The 26,117-nt window shown below is 48.5% G+C and overlaps 2 protein-coding genes across 6 annotated transcripts; one reads left to right on the forward strand and one right to left on the reverse strand.

The window, feature by feature from the left end:
* Positions 1 to 7,319: 7,319 nt before the first annotated feature.
* On the forward strand, positions 7,320 to 11,113 carry C7H1orf210 (chromosome 7 C1orf210 homolog). 4 transcript variants are annotated; one of them, XM_074080404.1, is made up of 3 exons: positions 7,320 to 7,667; positions 7,990 to 8,183; positions 10,577 to 11,113. In XM_074080404.1, the coding sequence occupies exons 2-3, from the start codon at positions 8,126 to 8,128 to the stop codon at positions 10,897 to 10,899; spliced, it is 381 nt and encodes a 126-aa protein (XP_073936505.1). In that variant the 5' UTR covers positions 7,320 to 7,667; positions 7,990 to 8,125; the 3' UTR covers positions 10,900 to 11,113. The 4 variants fall into 4 exon arrangements, with proteins under 4 accessions (XP_073936505.1, XP_073936506.1, XP_020031319.2 ...); XM_074080405.1 differs by lacking the exon at positions 7,320 to 7,667 and adding an exon at positions 10,315 to 10,430 and having other exon boundaries at positions 7,775 to 8,183; XM_020175730.2 differs by lacking the exon at positions 7,320 to 7,667 and adding an exon at positions 10,315 to 10,430 and having other exon boundaries at positions 8,178 to 8,276.
* An 8,342-nt stretch (positions 11,114 to 19,455) lies between these two features.
* Tmem125 (transmembrane protein 125) lies at positions 19,456 to 22,735 on the reverse strand. 2 transcript variants are annotated; one of them, XM_074080408.1, is made up of 3 exons: positions 22,580 to 22,735; positions 21,076 to 21,220; positions 19,456 to 20,879 (listed from the first exon to the last, which is right to left on the reverse strand). In XM_074080408.1, the coding sequence occupies exon 3, from the start codon at positions 20,727 to 20,729 to the stop codon at positions 20,073 to 20,075; it is 657 nt and encodes a 218-aa protein (XP_073936509.1). In that variant the 5' UTR covers positions 20,730 to 20,879; positions 21,076 to 21,220; positions 22,580 to 22,735; the 3' UTR covers positions 19,456 to 20,072. The 2 variants fall into 2 exon arrangements, with proteins under 2 accessions (XP_073936509.1, XP_073936508.1); XM_074080407.1 differs by having other exon boundaries at positions 21,076 to 21,234.
* Between the last annotated feature and the right edge of the window lie 3,382 nt (positions 22,736 to 26,117).

Below are 26,117 nucleotides of genomic sequence, written 5' to 3' on the forward strand. Positions count from 1 at the left end.
GAGTGCCTGCCTAGTATGGGCTAAGGCCCTGAGTTTGACCCCCCAACACCACCAAAATAAAACAAACAAAATTGACATCAAGGCCATCTGAATTAATGTCAAATTGGTCATCTTCTAAGTGATAGAGGTTCCTCCCAAGTAAACCTGCCAGACTGGAATGGATTACCTGAGTGTCCATGCAATTATTTTTCAAAATAAATGGAATGAGAGTCATGATTTGCTTCTTGGGAAGCTATTGTGTACAATCTATGTAAAGTCAGTAAGTGAAGCTGAATGCTGCTTTGTTCTGTTCAGTGATTTTAAAGGAAATGGGCAGTTCCAATATGCCCTTTCTTCCCCTCCCAAATTACATTCCTAATTTCTCCTAAAGCATGCCCTTGTGTCTTGGCTCCTAGAATATTTTGAAAAGAATTTAAGATATTTTTTTGTTATATGCAACCCCAAAGTTGGTGTCTTTGTATATTCCATCTGTGCCTTCACACTCTATTGTTCGCCACAATTGCTTTTTGAAGAACCAACTAACAACATTATGAAGTTTACTTTTGGTTAAAATAAGCTACACAGTGATAGAACCTTCTCACCCTTCTGGCTAAGATCAAGCACAGATTCCTAAGTTCTATCTTTGCCTGAAATCAACTTTACCAATGAATCACTTTTCATGTTGGTCAACAAAGAAAGGAAAAATGTTTTCTTGTCAAAAAAAGAAAAGAAAAGAAAAATGAAAAAAGAGAGAAAGGAAGACAGAATATAAAAAGAAAGTTATTTTAAAATTCACAGGTGGTAACAATAGTACTTTCACTTAACTCAAGCAGCAGCTAAAGACACATTGTCAATTTGAAAACAAGTTTTTCTATTCTTCCAGGAAATAAGTGTAGTGAGAGGAAGTCTGTCAGCAAATGCTTTTGGAACATCCAGCTGTGTATGTGTGGTGGAACATCCAGCTGTGTGTGTGTGTGTGTGTGTGTGTGTGTGTGTGTGTGTGTGTGTGTGTGTGTGTGTGTGTTTTCATTCTGGGCTGAAAAGATGTGCCAGGTGTTTGTGACAAATTGTGATGGGGACCTGAGATTACTTGGAATTCATTGCATTCTTTTTCTTGTTAGAAAAAGAAAGCTTCTAAAAACAAACCTTTATTTAAAGGAAGCCCTAGTTAATTCAACAAGGCTTTGAATGAAGTCCCTTTAATACAAACTGCTTGACAAAGGCCATTTAGCTCTGAGGAGTCTTGTAAGCCAGAAGCTGAAATAACACCCCACATCAGATTCAGACAGTTTGAAGCTCAGGACTTACATCATAAAATATGTTTATTGACCTTGTTCAGAATGAAATTCACCTCGTAATGTAAACAGTCTAATGTTAGAACACCAACAAATGTCAGTTACAATGACTAACAGTTACTGAGCATTTACAGGTGCCCAGAGATGATGGCCACACCTCGTGGACTCTTAGCCTTTCGAGACAGGTTTCATTGTTATTTTCCCTAGGTTAGATGCTTGGTGGAGCTCAGCTTTGACCCCTGGATGGTTTAATCCACAGTCAGAGAGTATGCAACTATGCACCAGGCCTGTTAAAACTGTACTACTTAGATAGTAAGCAGGTTAAAAGGCTCAGCCAGCACCCATAGGAAGGCTGCTACCTTCTGTACATGTTACCTCCTCAAAAGGAGTTAAGAAAACCAGACCTTAAGTACTCAGAAAGCATTGGAAAAACAATAAGTTTCTTCTGGAAAAACAATAAGTGCAGCTCTGCTCTGTGTTATGATGGAATGGGGACCTTTACAAGGCAAAGGGCACACAAAATGAACTTTGAGGGCATCTTGCCTCTAAGTTATACCAGGTCACTCTGAAATCCTAGAACCAACAGCACAGCCAATAGCATGACACAAGTGACTCATTGTCCTTCTGCCTCAAACAACAGCAAGCCTACTTAGCATACAAAGCACATTTTATGAGGGAAAGCTGCCACCATGGCCACAGCCACACATTCCTTGCAGGAGTTGTACAATGGTGAGTACTTTTGGATGGCTCAGTCTTATTGTAAATGTTGACTTGAAGACAAGAGGTAGTGACAATTCCACTACTGCTCACCAAGGTGTCATGGTTTGAAGGCAGTGCCCTAACTCCACCTTTTTCTTATCCCTATCCCCTTCCTCCTGAAGGTATAGTGATGCTTTGCCAACCTGGCCTTTGCTTCCACTCTGAGACAAGGACACTTGCTCTGACTGGGCAATCAGAGTGCATGCTGCTTCAACCACACACAGTCATGGGCTTCTTGTCCCCCTTGGGGAGATGGACCTCTTCCAGGTGTAAGTGGTGCCTACCATAGAATTTCTGCATTGGAACTGCTCCAACATTCCTCCTTTCCCCTTCCTAACAGGGCCTCTATGAAAGCAAGACCATGGCAGGGATGACCATTCCTAGTGCACAGGGCTAGGGAGACAGAGCTAGGTGGGAGCCATGGAGGGTAGATCTGTCCAGCTGGTTTTCCATGTCTTGCATGGACTGGACACCTCTCAGGAGAGAATGTGACCATCCCTGCCAAGCCTGCTGAGCTCTGTTCCCCCTAGGCCTGGCTACCTGAGGGATAACTAACTGCTACATCATTATGCTGTGCCTGTACCATGTCTAGTTATCTTATGTATCAGATGTGGCAAGGTGGAGCCAGTGACTTAGGAAGAAACTGTCTCATGAACCTGGATGTTAGATTTAATGTGGCAACTCCATGAGGTGATTTTACTGGAATTTCAGGATGATGTGGTTAGCTTTTCCTCAGGACTTTCTGGAATACCATGGCTCTAGATAGACTCATTGGCTTTCAGGAGCTGAGAAAACCCTAGAAGCTGTGGTCTTGAAATGCTTCCCTGGTCTCAGGTCTCCCAGGAGTCTCCATTGGAGAAGGATCCTTTGAGCTTCCCACATGCACTGACTTCTTAGTGGTTACCAGGTTGGGGATCTTGTTTTCACCAAACTACAGCCCTGTCCTCAGTGGGACTTCAGGAATGCTCAGAATGCTGGGGCATGTCCAGAAGTCAGCAATGACAGATCAGGAAAGATAGCCTACTGGGAAGGTGAAGGTCGATAGAAGGACGAAGAGCTTTGTATCCCCCTAAGAATGCTCCTAAGTCCCAAGGTGGGCTGATTCCTTTCTGGGAAGCTGTAAGAGCTTGGAAGCATAGGAGATGGGCAGCCTCCCTCCAGAGTTTCATCCACCCATTCAAAAGCAGCATCTGTTTACAACAGAACAGAGGTCCCTGCACACAGAGTGGAAAGGGTTAACACCAGTTCTTAACCTGGAGCTAGCAAGTCAGCTCCCTGGAATTCTACCCATGCATTCATCCAACGAGTTTTTATTGAGCATCTATTAGGGCCACACCTGTGAGCATATTCCTGACTGAATGTACACATGGACTTTACTGCTCTCATCAGCAGTTCAAAAGGGCTCTGCAGCCACCCCAAGACTTAAGACTCCCAGTTTGGAAGTCCTGCCTGTTGTAGGGAGGGGTTGGGTCTGGTGGGGAAGGGAGCAGTGTGAATGAGGTCTGGAGTTCTTCATGTTTTTGCTTGCTCGTTATCCATGCCCTTTTGAGTGGCAGAACCCGGAACTTCCATTGGGAAAAATGGTCACATCTTCAAAGGGAAGCAATTGCTACCTGTCACTCCAAATGAACACCATGATTGGAAATTTAAGTCATCAGCATGGGAAGATACAGCTGGGATATAACTGAAATGGTGCTAGACTGAGTCAATAACCTGGTTTGAATGCCAGCTTTGTTATTTATTAATACAGCTTTTAGAATATTATCCTTAGACCTCTGATCCAGAAGGTTAACCACATGCTTCAGATAAGAATAAAACCACCATTGCTCTGCAGGTGCCTCCTCAGGACCACACCATGGTTCATACATCAGGATTTGTCTTTAACAAGAACTACAGTTTCCTAAGTAACCTCATATACCACCACTATCTGCACACCACCTTCCATCTTTTCCACCTAACCCCTTTAGTCCACCAGCAACTGCTCCTAAAATCCTTGGATCCTTTCTAAAACCCATGGATCCTAAGACTTAGCCTTTCTCTAGAAAAACAGAAACTATCAGGAAAACTTCCCGAGGCTCCTGTTACAGACCTGATGGGTTTTACCTGTATAGGCCACCTATCACCTGTGACTCAGAGGGAGTCTGCTATTCCAGTCCAAGGCCATGCCTGTGTACTTGACCCCACTCTCACATGATTCCTTAAGGACTTCATTCACTCTTGCCTTTTCCTTTTGTTCTGCATCAAGTTCCTGTCTCTCCTGGGTTATTCTGACCAGCATACACACCTGGCCTAACAACTTTTACTCTTAAAAAAAAATCCTTCCTCCATCTTCCACCCCTCTCCAGTATCTGCCCCATTTTTCTGCTCCTTTTATAGCAGAATTCCTTGGAGGAGAGGTCTCTACTTCCTCTGTTTGCAAATTCGTGCACCCTCCAATTAGGCATGGGTCCCAAACACACCAGTGAACACTACTCTTGTCAAGGTCACTAGGGACTACCAGTTTGCCAGTTTCAAATGTCAATTCTTAGTCTATATCTTGGTTGACATATCTGCAGCATTTGACCAAGCCTTCGCCCTTGAAATGCTTTCTTTTGCTTCCTACCACACTGGCCACTCCCCATACTTACTTCCTGCGTCTCCTCCCCTCCCTGACCTCTACTTCTGGCATATTCCAGAGCTCTTCTCTCTCTCTCTCACCTTGGGAATCTCACTCTGACACCTGACTAAAAATCATACGTGTTTTGCTGGTTTTTACCCAGGTGTCCGGGCTAGTCTCTGCTGTACCTCCATACTATTCTACTCTGATGTCTCACTGGCATCCCAAGTGCCTAAAGTCAAGGTCCTGATTCCTCTCCCAGTCTTGTTCCTCTCAGAGTGTTCCCAAGTTAGTAAATGGTAGGTGCAGCCTTCCAGTTGCTCAGGTCAAAATTCTTGATTTCTTTCTTTTTCTCAAATGCCACATCCAGTCAGCAAATCTTGTTGGCTTTTCCTTCCAAATATATCTATAATCTGGACATTTCTCCCAACTCCTGACTTTCTGGACGTCACATCTCCCTTCCGCTGGATGCTTGCAAAAGCCTCCTAGCTGGACTCCCGGCTTCTACTCTGGCTTCCTCCACTCAAACCAGCAATGGACAGAGCCCCTATTCCTATGAGGGGAGACTAACATGCTCCTGAGGCAGCAACACCAGTTACCCCACCTTCCTTACTGCCTATCATCCAGCAGCATCCTTGCTATTGCTTGAACAAACCAGCCACACTCCTGCCTCTCACTCTCTGGATGTTCTCTCAGCTTGGAATGCTCATCCCATAGATACTGGCATGATGGATGTCTCACTTACCTTCAGCAAGTCCTCTCTTTTTCTGTCCATCTAATCTAAAGTAGCAGCCTTCTCCCATGCTCACATCAGGCTATCGCATGAAGCTAATTTACTTTCTTCATAGTACTCATCATTATTTGAAACAATCTTATTTATTTCTTTACTTGTGTGCTCCCCATCTTCCCCATCAGAATGAAAACTTTATGGTAACATAAACTCTGTTCCCAGCAGCTTGCACAGAGCTTACTGTACAGTTGCCAGGACTGCCATGGAAGGTTGTAAAGGCTGTTCAGTGCATCAGAGCTCCTGGCTGAAGAGCCAGCATGCTTTCTGTGCTCCATGCTGTGGGGGCATCCAGCAGGTTGCCACAACAATGTGTGCTGTGCAGGCTATGCTCTGTTGTGGGCATTCGATAAATATTCTTTGAATAAAGAACTGACTGATAGATGTGTGAAGCCTCTGCTTATTTTCTTCTCAAGGATTCATGCCAATTACCTTTTCACAGCCTTATTTTCTTCATCTGTTAAATCAATTAATATCTATCGTATAGCATGGTTATGAGGATCAAATGACATAGTTCATTAAAAAGCCGGCACAAATATGATTTCATTTATATGAAATGAAATACCCAGAATAGGTAAATCCATCAAGACAAAAAGCAGATCAGCGGTTGCTAGAGGCTAGGGGGAGTGGAGTTGGGGAGTGATTGCTTACTAGGTAAGGTATATCCTTTGGTGTGAGTAGTGTTTTAGAACAAGAGTAATGCACAAGGTTATGAATGTTCTAAATGCTAATGGATTATGTGCTAAAAGGGTGGATTTTATGTTATGTGAATTAGGTTATGCTATATGAATACCTCCATTAATGAAAACAAATGCTGTGCCTGGGACATGGTAGATGTTCAACGAATATTGGTCAAATCCTATGATTTCCATGTTTCAAAAATAAAACCCACTTTCCTTGGCACTTCATTGTTCCATCTAGGGTTCCATCACTTTCCTCTCATTCATTTATTTCAGAAATACTCATTATTGCCAATGCAGACATTGGGGAAATGAAGAGAACAAGACAGATGCAGATCCTACAACCAAAAAGAAAGTCACAGTAGTGTGGTCAGGGCTATGGGGGAGAAGGGCTGAGGGCTGTGGGACACAGGAGGGGAGGAGGGGCTGCCATTAAGATTAGAGAGGATCAGGAAAGACTGGTCTAGATAAAGAGACCCCTGAGGTGGGACCTGAGAGGTGAGGAGCCCAGGAGGAATAATTTGCTAAGTGGGAGATGTGGGATGAGGGGTTGGGGGTGCAGGAGCCCCAGGAAAAGGGGAACAGAGCATACAAAGCCAGGAGTAGAAAAAGTTGGGTGTGGTTGGAGCAGAGTGTGAAGGTGAGGACTAATAAGAGAGGACTATTGCTGGTGAATCAGGACGATGTCCTAAGACATTCCATCAACTGGCCTCTACTCTTCAGGTAGTTCTACCATGCCCCTGTTTAACAAAACTCATGAGACCAAGAGATCTCAGAAAGAAATGGTTAATTGAGCCAGTACAGATGCTAGTCAGAAAGGACTTGTCCAGGGACAAGCTTCAGGGACAGGTAGCAGTTGGGAGGTGGGGGGAAACCATCAACATGAGATCTAAAAAGCCAGAGTCGTTTATAATAAAATCTGAGGAAGGAAGGCCTAGGCTATTTACGTTGAACCCATTGGCCATAGATAAGAAAGGGCAGGATATACCAGGGTGAGGGAGGCTTTGGACAGGTGGAACAGAGTGGACAGGTGGGCTGTCTGCTCAGGGAACCAACCATTGCCTCTGTGTTAGCTGGGACTGGCATTCAAGGTTTTAACACACATTCAAGAAAGTAAAATTAACTTTTGTTCTTGTGATCTTGTAGTTTGTTACTGATTAACCTCCCCCATCTCTCCTCTCTTCCAACCCTAGCCCTTTGTGCTTAAATGAGGACATCTCGATTTTTTCCTATCACCCACATCTGGGCAGCCATTGCTCTGGCTGTGCCCTGTTGGTTCCTGTGGATCCTGGTGCAATATATGCCTTGGCACAGTCAACCTTTCCTCTCAGATATCTACTGAGCCTACCCTGCTTCAGGCACTGTGCTGGATACTGGGAACCTAGAGATGTTCTAGAGACTCCTGGGAAACCTCCCAGGCTAATGGGGAAATGCTGCATGGCATGCAGAGGGTGCCCTGGGCTTGGAACAGGCAGGGCTTACCAGGGTAGAGAGTTCAGAGGAGGTGACTCCTGAGCTGTATCTTGAAGGACAAAGAGGCACCAGGCCCAGGCTGAGGAGCAAGACAAAAGGTAAGCCGAAAGCACAGGGAGAGATTTACAGCTTGTCTGTTGGGGGAGGGGGTGTGTCACAGGAACCTTGAGTCCAGATAAAGACTTGCGCCCCCGTCTAAATAAACACACACATACACGTAAAGGTTTGCAGGGAATTTTGAGCCCTCTGGCTTTGCTGCAAAGAAGGCCCTCCCTTTCTCTTTTGGCTCCAGCCCACCTCCTTCCCAGGCTTGCAAAGCTTCCCCTTCAACTCTGGACTTTGTACCCATCACTGGAAATTCACTTGTTTATCAGGGCCAACCAGCCTGAACAGCGGCCTGCTGAGGTCTGTCCCTTCTAGGGCCCCTGGACGCTCCTCTGTATTCCAGCAGTAGGAACACCCCAGCATTAGGAGTGGGGGCGAGCCCGCAATCCGTGAAGACTTGGGAAGATGTAGTCTGAGTCTTTCCTGCTGGAGGCGCTGCACGCAGCCCTGCATGCCCAGCCCTCTGGGCACCTGTGCTTCCGCCCTCGCCCCGCCCGTTGCCTCTCCAGGTGAGTCAATCGGCAGCTCTGGCCCGCCCACCTGTCCAGGTTTTGCCGGCCCAGCCGGAAGCTATCTCCACGGATTGTGCACAGTTCCTGAAGGTGGGAGCAGAGAGGGAAGATATTGGGGGCGTGGGAGAGGGTACCCGGGCTCTCCACGGAGTCCCAGGGGCTACTGGGAGCAGCAAAGAAATGACAGATCTGGGTGGGTTGTGTGTTCTTGTGTGACCTGAGGGGGTGGGGTGACACAGTGTGTATGTGGGGGGGGGGGCGCACGGGTAGGCTAGTATGGGCTATAGATTCAGAGGTGTTTTGAGGAATATCTATGTGCCTCTGTGAGGTGACTCTGTGTGTGGTGTGTGTGTGTGTGTGTGTGTGTGTGTGTGTGTGTGTGTCTTTGGGAAGAATTTACAAACCAGGACAGGGAGGAAAGGAACAGGAGTAAAATCTTAGAAAAGTCTAATTAAATTGAATTCATTTCAGTGTAACAAACTCATCTGTTGAGAACTTAGTGCCTAGAGAGAGATTTGCTGTAGGCAACTAATTGTGCTTGTAAGTGAATGAACAATGTAGTTCTTCTTTCTAAGTCATCCCTTTCTCCATAAACACACTCTCTACCCTCCCCCAATTCACCTCCCTAACCTGATCTGAGCAGCAGAGGTGTTGGTCCGCCTGCACCATAGACTACATATCAATCAGCCCAGTCCTCAGACCTCAGGGAGGTGCTCACCTGGTAATGGCCAGTTCTGACTGGTGGCCTACCAGGTAGGACAGGGCAGAGGTCACCCAATGGGGATCCTGGGACAACTTCACAGGCAAGAGATTTGGCCTGGTTGAAGCCTCAAAAATCTGAGGAGAGGGTTTGGTCAGGAGCAGGAGGGTGAGAGTCAGGCGTGTGTGTCTGAGTGGTGGGCAGGGATTGTAGCGCTGAGGAAGAAGAGATTGGTCTGAAGGCCCCGTGCTGGATTGCAAGTCCACCAAGGACAGGCTAGGAATTCACAAGCATACCAAGGCCACAGGGAGTTCTGGAAGGATGTTTTGGCAGGTGATAGGATCAGAGTTGACTCTGGGGAGTGGACTAAAAGTTGGGAGAGACCAGTTAAGAGATTGAGGCTGGAGGGACAAGGCAAAGGTGGTTGGACACAGCAAGGGGACTAGGCAGTGGGTAGGGAGGAGGGGCATATTAGTGGAGATATTTAGAGTGAGAACCAATGGTTGGGTGTGAGGAGCGAGGGTGTCATTCAGGTATCTGTGTTACAACATATGTCAGGGTACTCTTGACACTGGGTGCTTTTCTCTATGCACTTCCCTGAACTCTGCCCCAGGGACTCCTCCTGCAGGAACTGCCCAGCCCTAGCTGTCCCTTCTATGGTACTTCCCTAACTTTGGTGTTCTTACAGCTCTGCCCCAGGTTCAGGTGTGCCTCTCCACACGCCTTTGACTCAGGTGCTGCTTCTTCAGGGGCGCTTAAGCCCACATGAGCTCTTCCAGGGTGTCTGGCCTAGGTGAAGCACATCCCATCATTTCCTGCTTCAGACAGCCCTTGCTGGGATAGTCCCTGGCGTAAGCCTCCCTCTGGGGGCAGAATGTGGGATTCCCGTGGGTAGAGGTGGTAGACAGGGATTGCTATGCATCTTTCTCATTGGTCTGGCCTATGTTTAGGCAGCTCCAAACAATGGCTTTTGTCCAGTCTTTGGGAGCCAGAACCCATCTCTGCTGCATTTCCTGTCCTCAGTTTATCAAGAAGTGTGGCAGGCCAGGCCCTGGTGTCAGATCTGGGTTCAAATTTTGGGGCTTTTTTTAAGTTTGTTCACCTTTCTGGGCATTGGCGCCCTCATCTGTAAGGTGGGGATAGTCTTTATGCCCACATAAAATGTGAGCACACTGCTTTGTGCCTGAATCTTAAGGAATGCTCAGTAAGAGCACTGGGATTTATTTATTGTTTTAGTAGCTTCTAGAGCTGAGCCCTGTAACTGTCCCTTACAAATGCACAGCTGGTTTCTGAGCCTTTTCTTCTGTGGACAAGTGGATAGTGCTCTAATCCCCAGCATCTGTGCAGCACCCTAATGTGGCTGTGAGTGTGGCCTGGAATGTGCACCCCTGGCCGTCTCTGACCCCTACACTTCTGTGTATTTTCCAGGACTCGTGCCCTAGGGCTGCCTGGCATCTAAGGTCTGTCTGGAGCCCGGGCTTTTTCAGTCAGAGGCTGAAGTTCACTGATGTCATCAGACCCCTCTATGTATGACACAAACCAAAGTGAGTGATAGAGGGTGGGTGGTTGAGGAGGAGGTGGGCTCCCCTTAGCTTCTGGGACTGGGGGAAGGGCCCTGCATTCACTCATCTCAGTTTCTCCAGGGAGCCTCATTTGGGGCCCACTTATAATGCTGTCCCTTTCTCTACAGCCCAGGTGGAGCCATCAGAGCTCCCTACAGTATCAGCCATAGCTCCTGATCCAGGCACTGGGGGCCGGGGATGGCCTGTGCTGGTAGGGGTTGTGCTGGGGGCTGTGGTCCTCTCTCTTCTCATCGCACTTGCTGCTAAATTCCATGTCTGTCGCCGATATCGTGCCAGTTACCAGCACCGCCCATTACCTGAGACAAGGAATGGGAACCACCCAGTGGTGGGTGAAGATGAGGATGATGATGGCTTCATCGAGGACAATTACATCCAGCCTGGGGCTGTCGAAGTGGAGACAGAGAGAAGCAGAGACCACTTCTCTCTCTGAGCCCCAGTCTTTGGACATTTCCCCCTTCCTTCCATGCCTGATTTTCAGGACAACAGATGCTATGTGAGAACCTCAGTCCTCAGGGACAGATGTGGCTACAGCGTTAAGATTGACCAGGGGTAGAGCAGTCCTTTTCTTGACACTAGCCACCAAAGTGACCATGACTCTCTCTTGCTCAATAACTCTCAATGGCTCCCTTCTATCAGCCTAAAAACACACAATTATGATGAAAGGACTCTTGGTTTCCTTTTTGCCTTTCCCTTCTGTACTCCCAACTTAACTGTTTATTATTCTCCCTCACCACTTGTGTCCTGCTCACCTTGTTCCCCCTACCTGGCAACCCTACCTTCCTTTGTCCTCTTTGACAACAGGCCTCTGGGCATAACTACCGTGCCGTGATTTCAAATGTGCCTGGATGATGTGTTTGAGCAGGTAGAAACCAGTGCCAAGTTTCTTACTGAAATGTTTCTTATCGATGAAGCGGCTAATCTGGTATAATATATTGTGTTTTACACAGGAATTAATAAATCTATTTTCATTTTGAATTAAAATAAGTCATCATTTATATTTTTTTCCCAAACCAGAGCATTTCACTCATAGTTAGAAAACAGTACCCAGACCTCCCTTTCTCCATTAGTTTCTCCCTCAGTGACACCCTGTGAGTTTCTTCATATTGTCCTGGCCACATTTTATTGTAATCTTTATGACACTTGGCACCTGCCTGTTACTGTGCTAGACTGTCTCCACAGCTAGACAGTGAGCTCTCTGAAGCCCTAGGCTGTGACTTATTCTGTGCCTTCAAATTCTCTCACAAGGCGGATGCTTAAGAAATACAGTCTGCTCTTCGTTTCTGTGGGCTTGTATCCATGGATTTAACCAAGCATGGGCCAAAAATATTTAGGAAAAAAAAAAAAAAGATCCAAGGAGTAAAACTTGAATTTGTCATGTGCCAAGTACTTATGCTGAAACCAAATGAAATAATGTGTAGGCATTGTGTCAGGTGTTATAAGTATTCTGGAAATGATGGAGAGTACATATGGGGGATGTGTGAGGGTTGTATGCAAATAGTGTACCATTTTCTATAAGATTTGTGTGTGTGTGTGCGGTACTGGGATTTGAACTCAGGGCCTCACACTTGCTAGGCATGCACTCTACCACTTGAGTCACTCTGCAATAAGAAACATGAGCATTTGTGGATTTTAGAATCTGAGAGGTCCTGGTACTGATCCCCTGCCGTACTGGATTCTGAGGAACAGGTATATTTGTTGAATTGTACACTAATGGTGAATGAATGCGTGGTAAGGAAGTGGAAGGAAATGTGGAAGAATTTACCAAGAATCTTAGCAAAGGGGATGTGGAGGATGGGGTCATAGTTGCTGAAGGGAGATTGGGCAGGGAGACAGTCTTCAAATAGGAGAGGCTTGAGTTAATTTCAAACAGTAGAAAGGAGTTTGGGGGAGAATCTTGGCAGCTGCACAAAATCAAATGGACAGCTAAATTGGCAGGCAGAAAGAAGGTGATCCCTGTAACTGCAGGTCAGGCATTTTACCTCTAGCACTCTGTCACAGGCTCTCCATGTGACTCCCCACACCTAGGACTCCCAAACCCTTTAATCCAAGTTTTAAGTACTTAGACAAAGATTGTTCAGTTTAATCTGGGTCAAGTATCCACCACTGGTCCAATCAGCTAAGGCAGGGTCCTGAGTACACACGTGGTTTTGAGAAACCATGTGTTTAATTCCAGATCATTCCCAATCAAGGGGCTGTCCTCACGAGCAAAGAAGTCACCCTTCCATGTGTCCACTGGGATGCACTGTTGGCCTTAAGGGAAGAGCTGGCAGAAATGGAAAGTGAGGGAGTGCCTGAAGCAGGGAGGGTTTTGAGAAAGAAGAATAAGGTTCAGAACGACTGGAGGATAGTGTTTGAGGGGCCCATGGCAGTGATGAGCACTGAGCAGACCAGACTAGTTAGGGCCTTGGAAGTCAAGATGCAGAGCTCACGCTTCAGCATGATAGTAACTGAGGCTCATGTGTGGGCTTTGTTGTGTGTGTGTGGTGTGTGAAAAAGAGTGATAAAATCATGATAGAAAAGTCATTCTGGTTGTTGTGCACAGATGAACTAGAGGGAGAGGGAGAGAGATAGGTGATATGTGATAAGATCCTACTAAGGTATGGCACAGGGTAAAGAGACTCCAGACAAAAGGGAAGAGGCAGAGTTGACAGAACTTGTTGGCTTTGGATCTGGACAGCTGGGAAGTCAGCACACGGCTGCCCTGGCTTCTGGCTCAGCAGCTGGCAGCAGTGAGGAAGAGCAGATCTGGGGGATAGACAGTCAGTGTTGGATATAGAATTTCCAGGTAGAGATGCCCAGGGGAGCAGTTCAGTCTGTGGACATGGATTTGGGATGCTCAGCAATGTGGTCACTGAAAGCAAGAGTCGATGATATGTGAGAACCAGATCTCTAGGATTGTCAGTACAGGATTCAACCACTGGGTCAATAGTACTTATGCAGTGACTCATGCCTGTAATCCCAGATACTCAGGAGGCCAAGATAGGAGGATCATGGCTTAAGGTCAGTTCAAGCAAAAATAGTTAGTGAGATTTTATCTCAAAAAATAAACTGGGTGTGGTGCTTTGTATCTGTAATACCAGCTACTGGGAAGGTAGAGGTAAGAGGATTGCAGTCCAAGACTGTCCCTGGGCAAAAAGCATGAAAACCTACCTGAAAAATAAACTAAAGCAAAAAAGGCTAGGGCATGGCTCAAGTAGTAAAGTGTTTGCCTAGCAAACATAAGGCCCTGAGTTCAAACCCCAGTACCACCAAAAAAATAAAAAAAATTGCAGAAAGATCTAAAGAGTTAAACTTGAATTTGCCATGTGCCAAGCACTATGCTGAAACCAAACGATGATGTGTAAGCATTGTATTGTTATAAGGAATCAAGAGCTGATTGCAAGTCTGTGGGAGGATATGTGTAGGTTACACGCAAATATGGCACCATTTTATATAAGGGACTTGGGCGTCTGTGGATTTTGGAATCTGATGGGTCCTGGAACCAATTCCCTGCCATACTGGATTCTGAGGGGCAGGTGTATTTGTTGAACGACTCCGGACCTCCAGACCCCTATGGTGACTCAAACATGTTCTTTACAACTTGCTTGCTTTGCCTAGCAATAAAGCTATTATCTCAGATCAAAGTAGGATAAAACGGACTGGAAAAGTAGCTTTCTTGGAGTTGGTCCTGTGTAGAAGCCTGGCAGAGGAGATATGGAGGAAACAGCCAGAGAAGAAGGGAGCCCGGCCAATGTAGCCCAACTCCACAGTTGCTCCTGAATCTAGAGATGGTTTGACTGTCGAAGGCCTGCAAGGAGCAGAGGCTGTCCCAGTCTGAGACCCTGGAAGAGGACACGAAGCCATGGCGCACAGGGCACATGCTGGCCTCTGAGGGAGGAATAGTTGGGCCAGTCCCCTGCCCTTGAGCTCCCTTGATTTCCACACAGAGGTGCTGCACCAGAGAGTGGCTCAGGCAGGATGTCTGAGGAGCCAGGAGAAGGTAAATGTCAGATTAGGCACTGCTGTACCTGAGCCCGCACCCTGCAAGAGTCCACAAGTAGAGCTTCCTCTCAGAACCTGCTGTCTAGTGCCAAGCCTGGCTGAGCAGGCCCTGGAGTCATAAAACCTTGGACCCTGTCTTTCCAGGCCTCACTACCTCTGTGTTCTGCATCCCTGGCCCCAGGCACAGGGAGGGAGCTTGACCTGGGTCCATAAGTTCAGAGAACTAGGAGAATTAGAATTTCTGGGAGGCCTGGCACTCACCTGACCTTTTCTGTGGTCTGTTTTCTAACTTTAGTTTCTGGCCCCAGCTTGGCTCTGCCCACTTTTCAGCAGCTGCCACTACCTCCTCTGCTCTGGGGACATCAATCCAGACCTGGTTTCTAAGGATAACCCAGTTTCCTGGATGCCTCCAGAGGCATGGCCACATCCCATGTCCTGTGTGGGAGGTCAAAGACAGGTGTGGAGGGACGAGGTGTCACAAAAGTCATAGACATGAAGTTTAAGAAACTCCAGCAGCATCCTAGCAGAGAAGCAAAATGATTTGAGAATCACAGCTCTGTCACTTACATGCTGTATGACTTTGGGCAAGTCACTTAACTCCACAGTGCTCCAACTTTTCAGCAAAATGGAGATGGTAACAGTACTTGGGATAGTTGTTAGTAGGACTAAATGAGTTCTATATGTAAGGTTGAAGACAGCAAATGCTATCTATATTCCCCCCCACCCCAGGCAATGGCCACCACAACAGGTAACCAGCCTTAATTCAGAGGAAGAAGCTCAAACACGTTAACTGCAGCTAGCCCGATTTGTCCAGCTATAACACCAATATCTCACCTTGAGGTAGGGATAAAACTGTCTCAGGCAGGGAAACTCCTGGGGCTTTGACTCGTCCCAACCTTGCCTGGGATGACCATCCCCACTCAGCAAATGGGGAACCAGATGTTTCAGGGTGAAAGCTCCAGGTTTTGGAGAGCAGGCTGGGAGGTAGAACTGGTTAGCTCCATCCCAGACAGGCCTGGTCTTCATTGTCTGTGGTTCTCTAAGCCCTTGGGGTGGCTTCCAACTCTATGCCCAGGGCAGTCACAGGTGCTGGAGAATACTCAAGAGGGCATCCCCTGTCCTTGTGCAGGATGCCGAGCCTGAGGGAGCATGTGTAGGTCCCCTGGGGTGTGCATGGAGGAAGTTCCTCTAGGGAGGCCTGAGGTCTCATGTGGAATGTGACTGGATGCGGGGTAAGAACCACCTGCACTAGACCAGACTGGGGAGTTTCTAGATCATAGTCTCTTAGTACCTAGGTGACATGGCTGAGAACCTGTCTTGATTGTGAAGCCAAGGGGGACATGTATGTTTCTCTCTCTTAATCTCCCCTGCCACCCAATTGGAGCCTGTAAGCCCAGGCCGCCCTACTCTGCCTCTCTAGCCCCTTCTTGTCATTTCTCTTCACTCATTGCCAATATCCTCAGCTTTCCCGTCCCACTGCACGCTCATAGTGAAACTCTAACCTGAGGTCAACTGCTCCCCATGCCTGCATTCTGGCCTCTGGTAATGCCTGTTCCCACTTCATGTAGGCCCTCAAAGTGTCCAGGAATCTTGCTTTTTTCCTGGTCAGATCCCTCTCCCTCTCCATAGCAGCTCTTTAAAACTGCCTCTACCTTGCAGAGAAAATAGCTGTTGGTCAGGGCCTCCCTCAATTTTCTGCTTCAAAACCCACAAACTTTCTTATATCTACCTTCTTCCTTCTAACAAAGTGGAGTTGAGCCCTCAATTTGTGCCTTGTGTCCATCCTCCCCTTGCCCAGGGACGTTGTTCTAAGAATGACCTCTTCTCTACCTTGTATCTTCAACACTTCTTTGATTAATGCTTAACCAATCACCTCTCTTCCATCTGAAATTGCTTCTCTATCAGTTGTAAGGACCTAGGGATCCCACCTTCTGGACATTCATTGAAACTATTCTCTTTGAACTCTAGCCAGTAGCCACCACTAGATTAAAACATCTGGACTATGCTTTAATTTCACAGCCTGTTTCCCTGCCTCCATTTTTCCCTCTTCCAATTCGTTATTCTGCAGGCAGCATGATCTTCTGAAAACATAATTCTAACCAGGCCATTTCTATGCTGAAAACCCTCCAGTGGCTTCCTCTTGAGTGTAAGAAACTAGCCCACCTCTAAGGGGCTTCTGAAGCCCCGAGACTGGTCCTGCACACGTCTACTGCCTCACCCCTCACCCCTTCCCAGCCTCACCAGCCCTCCATGGTGCCTCCAAAGAGCCAAATCCTCTTGTCTCTGGGCCCCACCTCAAGCTATTCCTTCTTTCTGGGATCTGCTTCCCAACCTTTCATCCCTCAGGGGTCAGCTGAGACAGTGCTTCTGGGATTTTTGGGCATTTCTCTTTCTCCTAAGGCCAAACCCTAGCCCACATAGCAGCCAGCACAACCTATACCTATTATTGCCACATACTCCCTTGAGTAAAATCTTTCCTTGTTTTTCAGTGTCCCAGGGACAAAGTCCAAATTCCTTAGCTGGGCTGACAAAGCTACTCAGCACACAGGAGTAAAAGAGGAGGATTCCCATCATCCACTCATTTTCTCTTGAAGTGAGGGGGTCTGAGTCAGCTGCTGCTGAGGGTGGGGTTGGCCCACTGCAGATTTCCCTAAGAACTTCTCACTATGCAGGGAAGAGGGACAGGTGCAGCAAAGGCAGATGGTGGATTCATCGGTGAAGGGTCCCCGCCCACCCCCATCTGGAGTGTGAGGCTTAGAGTCTGTGGGCGAAATGGTGGGCCAGGGAATCTAAACCAAGTGACAGGAAGTGAGTACTGTAAGGGGAGGCACTGTCAGGAGGCAGCTTTAGAGAGAGACAGAGAGGCAAGTGGACTGCTGGCCATGGTGTGGGTCATGCAGAGGTTTAGTGAAATGACTCAAGAAACCAGCTGATGGCAGGAGGGGGTGGCAGGTCTGCTTTAGTGGTGGAGGAGGTAGAAGAATTTCTGCTTTGCCTGTGCTTCTCTCCATCACCTGTTTCACATTATGGTTGGGTGGATAGATGCCAACTTCCACGCTTGTGAAGCATGCCCTCTGTGGGCACCAGCCATATTCTCCATTCTGCATCCTTTCTAGGGAGCCCAATGCTGGCCTTGTCTGCAGTGGCATCCACTAAGTTGGATGTTCATGTTGTATAGCCCCCTGTCTCCCCATACCCTCTGCATTTCTGATTTCTTTTAGTTTTTAAAAAAGAAGTCTAGCCTTGTCTCCACAGGAAGCATCCATATTATAGGATGGAAGGGCATTCTGTGGTTCTCTCATTGCCCAGGTTTGGTCTAGGGGGAGATCTCTTTTGGAGCCCAGGAAGAGTGAGGATTTCTGGGGGGTAGAGAGCACAGAGCCTCAGGAAAGAAAGAGTCAGGGCCCAGTGTATGTATCTACCCTTCCCAACCAAAAGTGGGTCTCCCTGCTCCTTGCACATACATTGCCAATCGCCCAAGCAGCACTCCTTCATTCTCCCAACAAAGCACCTACTATGTGTCAGGTCCACAAGGGATACATAGATAAGCAAGACCCAAACCTTGTCAGGGTGAGCTTAATACCTGATTGAGGAGTCAGGCACACAAAGAAAGAATCATAGGCTAGCGCCTACAGTTAAGGGTACTATGGCACAGAAAAGGAGCAAGTCACTAGTCAGGGAATGTGGCTCCCCAGAGAAGTGTTAGGAAGTCTGTAACAGGTTGGAAGCCACAGAAAGATTTTAAGGTAGATTTTCATTTTAGGATGATCACTGATTCAAGTGTATGTAGCAGGGGAAGATGGATTTGAGAGGACAAAAGGGTAAAAGTAGGGAATAGTGAGGAGACTGCTGTACAATTTAGCCAAAGATAAAGAAGGTCACTTCTCAGCAGTATGGAGATGTGGATTATCAGGCAAATATTTACGATGAACAGGAGGAGTTGCTGATTTGTTTTTGGTCTAGGGGAAGGAGAGCGTGAAAGTGCTACCACTATCTGGGACCACTCCAAGATCTCTGACCTGATCCCTAGGCGATTGGTGATACCTTCAGACAAGATGGAGGAGCTCTTCAAGATAGAAAGCAGGGGTCCTATTTTGAATGTGTGGAGTATGAGGTCCTATTGAATATTCAGGGGACAGGTTTCCATTGTTCTGGGCATTCTTGGACATTCCTTGTCTTCCCTTTCTGGATCTGCCCTCTTTCCCTCATCCACCTGCTGGGCTTTTTCTCCAGAAGACATATTTGCCCTTGCCTGCTGACAGGAATTCTCCCTCATTAGAGTCTTTTAGGAGACAGGTTTCCTTCCTCTGCTTTTCCCATCTCTTTCCTGGACTTCATGTGTCTGCACCTTGTGCAGCAGGAAGTGATGCAGCAGTAACCACTGCTCTTGCACACTGCGTCCAGTGAAACTTTATCGTAGTCACCAGGAAATGTCACTGCATACCATAGAAGGGGAGATCCCTTCCAGGGCTGACTCCAAGCAGGAAGTGACTCTTACCACCCCAGAGAGATTCAAACACCTCTCCCATGCCTGGAAACCCAGACCAGCTGGTGCAGCCACTACACGAACTGCAGGCTGTTCTGGCTTCAGAGGCAGGAGAGGGAGATGCAGCCTCCCTGCCATCCTTGGGGAATTTGCAGAAGGCAGACAGCATAAGGGAGGTGCAGTCTCTAGGGAAACCAGCTAATATCGCCTCACACTTAAGACTTCTTTTGAACCAGGGAGGAGCAAAAGGCAAAGGAACAGGTTCCCCACTTGCTCTCTGGGACCAGAAACCGAACACCTTCCCAAATCTGTGCACCCTCTCAACACTTGTCCCTTCTCCCCTCTTGTCCCTTGTTACCTGAGAGGAGAAACTCTGCACCTGGCTGAGAACACCTTCAAGTCACCACTGATAAGCTGAGATGGGAGCAAAGAGTTAGCCTTGGACAGGGTGGGGTGTGAAGTAGAGGAATGGAGGCTCTCTGAGGTAAGATGATGAAGTGAAGACAAGAACAATGACAATAGCAGTCACCATTTTACTGCATATCTGCCATAAGCCCAGTCCTTCCATACATGGTGATATTTAATGCTTGTAAATGATGGTGAAATGATCCTCAGGAAACTGAGGCCAGGGGGGCTAAGTCACTTTCCTGAGGCCCCAGCTGCTAGGTGCTCAAGGGGGATTCCAATCCAGGCCCATCTCATTCCAGAGTCCATGTTCCTCTTGCTTTGCCACCAGTTACTGTCCCCGACCAACAGTCACTGGTGCAGTCCCAGGTGAGCAACCATCACCCCTATGGAAATCCCTGATGATGTTATGGAGGAGAGAGATGTTGGCAATAGGGGTCAAGAATTTGGGATCCCAGATGTTTCTTTGCCTAGAGACCCCAGACCCAGACAGGCAGATGACAGTCCACAGACACAAATGCGAAGTTCAAGGAGATGTACATTCACTTCCCGTGGTGTGGATGCATGGGTACACCTGGGCTCCTAAATGCACATCATGTAATCCCACAGAAGAGTTGACCCAGCTCTGAGACACACATACCCTCTCACACATATATGCATACACACATGCATGACCTGGCACAGTTCTGGGGACAGTGAGGCAGGTCATGGGAAGGAGGGCTCCGGTTCCATCAGATGAGGCTGGCGATGCTGGAGGTGGTCTCATGCCGCTGGCCAGAGGACAACCGTCCTGAGACGCTGAAGATGCTGCTATTGCCACTGTGGCCACTGTGAGTGGAAGGGGCAGATGCATGGATGGGGGGGCAGTGTCCACTCACACCCACCTGATACAGCAGTAAGCCCAGCAGCAAGAGTGAGCCCAAGGCAGCCAGGGCAATGCCCACAGACAGCATAGCAGCCAGCGGCCGAGCAGGGGCAGGGGCAGCAGCCAGCCCAGCCAGGGTCAAGCCAGTGACCAGCAACACAAGGCCACTGAGCAGAACCACAAGGGCATCAGCCCCTCCACCACTGCGCAGCAGATGCACGTGATGGGCCTGGCGAATGCAGTTCATGTCCTGCACGGCCGAGCTCATCAGCTGCTTCACCAGAACCAGCAGGGCCAGCAGGCAGAGCACAGTGCCCACGGCTAGGCGCCACTCTCCAGAGCGGCTGCTGGTGGAGGACAGCAGTGCCACACCACCTGCCCCACAACCAGCCACAAGACCCACAGCTACAGAGAAACACAACAGTGAACGCCGTGGCTGCTGGGACCACCACAGCTCCACCTGCTCGGCCAGCACATCGGGGGGCAGCTCTCGGCCCACCGGGGCTTGAGCTCGTTCTGACATGGCGTGGTCAGGCAGGGTCAGGGTCAGGGCAGAAGGTTGGTGTCAGGGGTCAGAGGGTACAGCTCATGGCCTTGTGCCCCCACCACCTGCTTGGCAGCTCCAGGCCCAGAGTCTCGTTCTTCTCTCAGTCCAGGCTATGGTTACCATCACCTGCAGGGACAGGATCAGGGTGTCATCTCACATTCACCTGGCCCTCATGGTCTTACGTAGGGGCCTTGAGGAAGAGCCTTGGGATCCTCCCCAGTGACCTCTGGATCCCCCAAAGTCCCTCTAGTGATCCAAGGAGAGTTCCCACCTCCACAGAACACCCCCACCCTCCAGGGAATCCCCTTGCCCAGCCCCTGACCTTTCTGGCTCTGGCTCTTTCAGTCTCCTGTTCCATCCCGGCTGGCTGAGGGAGCTGGTGCCACAGTGGATGATGGGACGAACAGCCAGAGATAAAGCCTCATTCAGGATCAGACTCACATGGCCTCAGCTGTCACTGCTGGTTCCTGGTGGGGGGAGTCTGGGGTGGGGGTGGGGACTGATGACTTAACCCTTCTGGGACCAGCAGCCTGATCCTGAACCTTCTTGGAGCTGTGGCTCCTCCTCCTCTGTGGGTTAGCATCTGACCTTTAGCACCATCCTTCCCTAATCCCTTCCCATCTCACATCCTGACTGACAATAAAAGATGCCAGTCCCAAATCCTTCTCTTCAGCCTGTATCTCTCCTGAGCCAATTGTCACCTTAATGTCTCATAGTCAACTCTGATGCAACAGGCCCCAACCTAAGCTGTGTCATCTAACCCCAAACCTGCTCCTCCTCTGTGCTCCTCACCCAGGATGGCATCACCACCCTCTCAGCCTCCGGGGACTCCTCATCTCTCTCTGCCATCCCTAATACTCATCCCAGGCTTCACCGCTAAACATTTCTCCATCCAGTCCTGCTCCCACCCCACTGCATCTGCCACTTCACTCCTCCACTCCTCCCACTGATCTTTCTGGTTCTCCACTGTTCTGCACCCTCCCCTGGTGACATCCTCCTCCACGATTTCTCTAAAGTAGTGCAGTTGAAAAAGGAGGGCTCTGGACTTTCACCCCAGCATAGTCTTTCCCACCATGGGAGCGTGGGGAGGGACCTAACAGTGGCTATCCATTTAACCTGTCTGTTAGAGGGCAGTTAGCACAATTCACACTGTGCAAAAACAAAGCAGGGGTGGGCCCTGCCCTCGAGGAGCCTAGTTTGCTGACACAGGGGACAGAAGCAAACAGGTCCTGTTGGTGCCCTAAGTGCCCAGTGTGAGTTGGTCTGGTCAGCACAGGGCCCTGGGAGCCCAGTTGAGGGACTTGGCGTGTGACAGGGAAACTCCAGGAATCACCTCTCAGGGCCCCAGTCTCCTTGGCTATAAAGTGAGGACAGTGGCATTTATCCTGAGGGGTGGGAGAGAATCACTAGACATCTTCAATTCAGAATTCGATGGGGCTTACAGCCTGCAAGGATACTCAATGAATGCCTTTTGATTAAGTGAACAGGATGAGATGCAGCAGGGGACGGAGGACACAGGTCCTGGATCATTCCAGGAACAAAATGACATGGCTGTGCATGGTTTATATCACAAGGAAGCAGTGGCTATGGTCACACAAGGTGGGCAGGACAGGTATAAACGTCCCCAGGGGAGGTGGAGGAGGGGCTGTGGGCAGAGTCAGTCCCAGCATTCCCCTGGGCTGCGACTTGTTGGTCTGAAAATGCAGGCACGGGTGTACTGGGATAGTGGGCCCAGGCTCGGGTGGGGTGGAGGTCCTCAGGGGAAGAGCCAGTGGAAGAAGGTGGGGGCGGGGCAGAGCAGGTGGTGGGGACTGTGGGGCACTCACGGAGAAGCCTGGACGTGCTGGGTCCGATTTGAGCAGGCAGGGCCTGGCAGGTGGGACGCTCTAGCTCTGTTTCCGGGGAGACACTTCACCTGCACTCAGGTGAGCCCGAGGGAGGGTGAGTAACAGGTGCGCTTTCCAGGGCAGGGCCTGAACTGATTGGCTGACGTGGCACTGCTCCTTCTGCTGGGCAGAGACATTCCGAGGAAGGGAGGGGCTTCTGTCAGCTGCTGGAGCACCAGCCACAGACCTGCATGGCGGCAGAAGGAATGTTGTCCATCTGCCCCATGGCCTTCGTCCCAGCCCCATTTCCAAACCCAGCCCCTCATGTGGCTTGAAATTTTAGTTCCACCTCTTAATTCCAGCTCAGATCGGGTCTGAAGTGCTAGACCTCAACCACACCTTCAGCTCCAGAATTGACCTGTTCCTGAGTCTAGCCCCCTCAAACCCAGCTTCAGCCCCAAAGCACAGCCCCAGCCAATTCCCAAGCCCAGTCCTAGTTCCTAGTCTTCCACCCTTTGCTCCCCAGGAGCCCTTTGGCCATTCTCTTTCAAGCCCTCAAATGCCTTCCCATGTGGCTGGAACTTGCTGGGTGGGGGGGCAGGAGGAGGGACAGAGGCCTTTACCAGAATAAACACTTAGGAATAAATGCCACACTCCTTTACAAGGCGCACACAGCCCCTACCCTCCAGTCAGAGGAGTGTCTGTCACCTGACCTTGCCCTTCTGGTTTTTGAGCTTGGAGTTTTCTCTGTCTGTTTTTTTGTGTTTTGCAGCATTGGGGTTTGAACTACAGGCCTCACATTTGCTAGGCAGGCACTTTACCACTTGAGCCACTGCGCCAGTCCTTTTTCGTGATGGGCTTTTTGAGATAGGGTCTCACAAACTATTTGCCCAGGCTGACTTTGAAGAGTGATCCTCCTGCTGTCTGCCTCCTGAGTAGCTGGGATTTTGTCTGCCTCCTGAGTAGCTGGGATTACAGGCGTGAGCTACAGGCACTGGTTCTCTTTTTACCTTTTCAGGTTATTCTTCAGGTAGGGTCTTATGCCTTTGGCACGAGGCCTGGCCTAACCTTAACCCTCACCATGACCCTCCTGCTTGCGCCTCCATGAAGAGCCACAGGAGTACACTGCCAGGCCCAGCTTATTTACCGAGATGGGATCTTCCTACCTTGTTCCCTGGGCTGGACTCAACCAAGATCCTTCTGATCTCTGCCTCCTGAGTAGCTGTGATTATAGGCATGAGCCACTGGTGCCCAACTCTCTGCCGAAGGTAGTTACTACTCCCCAGCCTCGGTCTCGTCAACTCAGTTCTTCAACTGAGATGTCATCTTCTCCAGGAAGTCCTCCCTGATCTGAAGGCTGGTTTGGATGCACTCATAATCTCTATGCTTCCCCCACAAATGCTTTTATTGCAAAGGGCTTAATTTCCTTTTTTTAGTTACCTATCTCTCCACCTTCAGATGTGTGGTTCCTAGCCAATATAGGGATAGTGTCTATTTTGCTAACCATCACGTCCTCAGTAGCCAGCGTCCAGTAACCTGCACATGGGGAGTAATCAATAAATATTTGCTGAATGACCAACTGAATAAATAAAAGTGAACTGATGTGATGTGGAGGTTTTGAGCAGTGTGAGATAAAACCAGAAAGACAAGTTTGGCTCAGGCTGTATAGGGCCCTAAATGCCTTGGGGATGCAATTGCACTGTGTAGGCTGTCCAAGGGGGATTCCAGGGAACGTGGCCAGAACTCTGCTTCTAATCAGCAAATCCGGCACCACACGCACAACTCCAGAGTGGCACACTGGCGGCTTGTTGGGCTGGGGAGCAGGCTGTCACTCATCTTCTGATCTAGACCTGTTAAGGCCTCTTCTCTCTCCTTCTGATGTATATGAAATAGAAAAGAAAAAAAAATCAAAGTTATCTTTCCATTTTCAGGTCACAAAATAACTGTGCCTGACCGACTGTTTCATCTGTGGGGATGACTGGGGGCCTCCTAACCCAGAGCAGCACTGTCAGCAGGTAGAAATATTTGCTACATATGTAATTTAAACATTTCTAAGGAAAAAGTTCACCTGTTAAAAAAGAAATAGTGAAATCAACACATTAAGATGAATATATTTGAATTCCCAAAATAATACAAGTTATTATTGAACTATTTAACAGTCTTTTATTTTGTACAAAGTCTTGAAACTTGCTGCATATTTTACATACACACATCTCAACTGAGACTGGCCACAGTTCAAATGTCCAATGTCCACATTTGGCTGTGTCCATGTTCTTGCTGGGTGGTACTGCTGTGGATCTTCTTCCCCTGTAGAAAATTTTATGGCAGACTGCTCTCTGTGGGGCAGGCTGGATGTGAGAGCCAATGGTGTGGCATTGCAGGTATTCATCTGGCCACTTTGAAAGTATTGTAATGATGCTCCCTTTATAATAAAGGGGCTCAGGGAGCAGAGGGCCTGGGAGGGCTTGCCAGCTGCTTACACACATCTGATGTTTATTTACCTTTCTGGTCCCAAGGAGATTCCAGTCCCAGGCAGACCCATATTGGGCTGGGGCAGGGGCTTCATGAGCTTTTCCTTCCTTTTCTCCTTCCCTTGGGAGTTTGAATTGGGGAAAACAAAGCCTAAAGCTTGTTCAGTTTAAACATTGACTGGGCAAGTCTTTGTTTTAGTTCTGGATTTTATCAAATGAGTTAAAGTGGGAAGAGAGGCTCTGCACAGATCTACTGAACTCTGTCCCCAAAACAGAGGTAGTAGGGGCAGCTCAGATGGGCAGTAATGAAAGTCAGGAGGAGGAGATGGCAGCCATGGGCTGCCATGGGGAAAATGTGTATCCAATCTGCCCTCTATGCATTGGAAGGTGATGGGTGGGTGTATGGGGAGAATAGGATGGAGGGCCATCCCTGCTTCTGCCATGTTCCCACCTTACACTATGCTCAGCCCTGCACTGCTGAGTCCCTCCAATGGTCATCTTGTCCTCGCATGATCTTTAGGCCCTGTCTGACCTCATGGGCATGCCTGAGAGCCTCTGAACTGGCTGTTCCCTTTCCCTAGAATTCTTTTCTCCCACATAGCTCCATCCCTCTCTTCCTCCAGGATTGTACTCAAATGCCACCTGATTCTCAGTGAGACCTTCCTGGTTACCCTGTCTAAAATCACAGATATTCTAATATTTCCTATCTCCCCACCCTTTCATTTCCTTAGCACTTAGCATTCTCCAATATGCTATATATTTTTCTTATGTGGATTATTGTCTGTCTCTCTGTTGGAATGGGACCTTTATAAAGGAAAAATTTGCCTGTTTATTTGCTGTTGTAGTCCCAGCTCCTAGAATAGGCCTGGTATACAATGGGTGTGCAATAAATGCAGTTGAATGAATAAGTGAATAGTAGAAAGGACGATGGTTTTGAAGCCGGATTGATCTTGAAGTTTCAAGTCCCAGCTCTAGTTGTATAACTTAAGAGAACTGCTTACCCTCTGTGGAGCTCAGTTTCTTCATTGGTAGGAAAGAAATAATAGTACTTAGTCTATATAATTGTG

The sequence above is a fragment of the Castor canadensis genome, chromosome 7 (genome assembly GCF_047511655.1).
Source record: "Castor canadensis chromosome 7, mCasCan1.hap1v2, whole genome shotgun sequence".
Lineage (NCBI taxonomy): Eukaryota > Metazoa > Chordata > Mammalia > Rodentia > Castoridae > Castor > Castor canadensis.

What these genes read in the sequence shown, in the direction of transcription:
- C7H1orf210 (XM_074080404.1), top strand. Translation starts at nt 8,126, where the DNA reads ATGCCCAGCCCTCTGGGCACCTGTGCTTCCGCCCTCGCCCCGCCCGTT. An exon ending in CCCGCCCGTTGCCTCTCCAG is followed by an intron (nt 8,184 to 10,576) that starts GTGAGTCAATCG and finishes CTTTCTCTACAG; the next exon opens with CCCAGGTGGAGCCATCAGAG.
- Tmem125 (XM_074080408.1), bottom strand. Translation starts at nt 20,729, where the DNA reads ATGTCAGAACGAGCTCAAGCCCCGGTGGGCCGAGAGCTGCCCCCCGAT.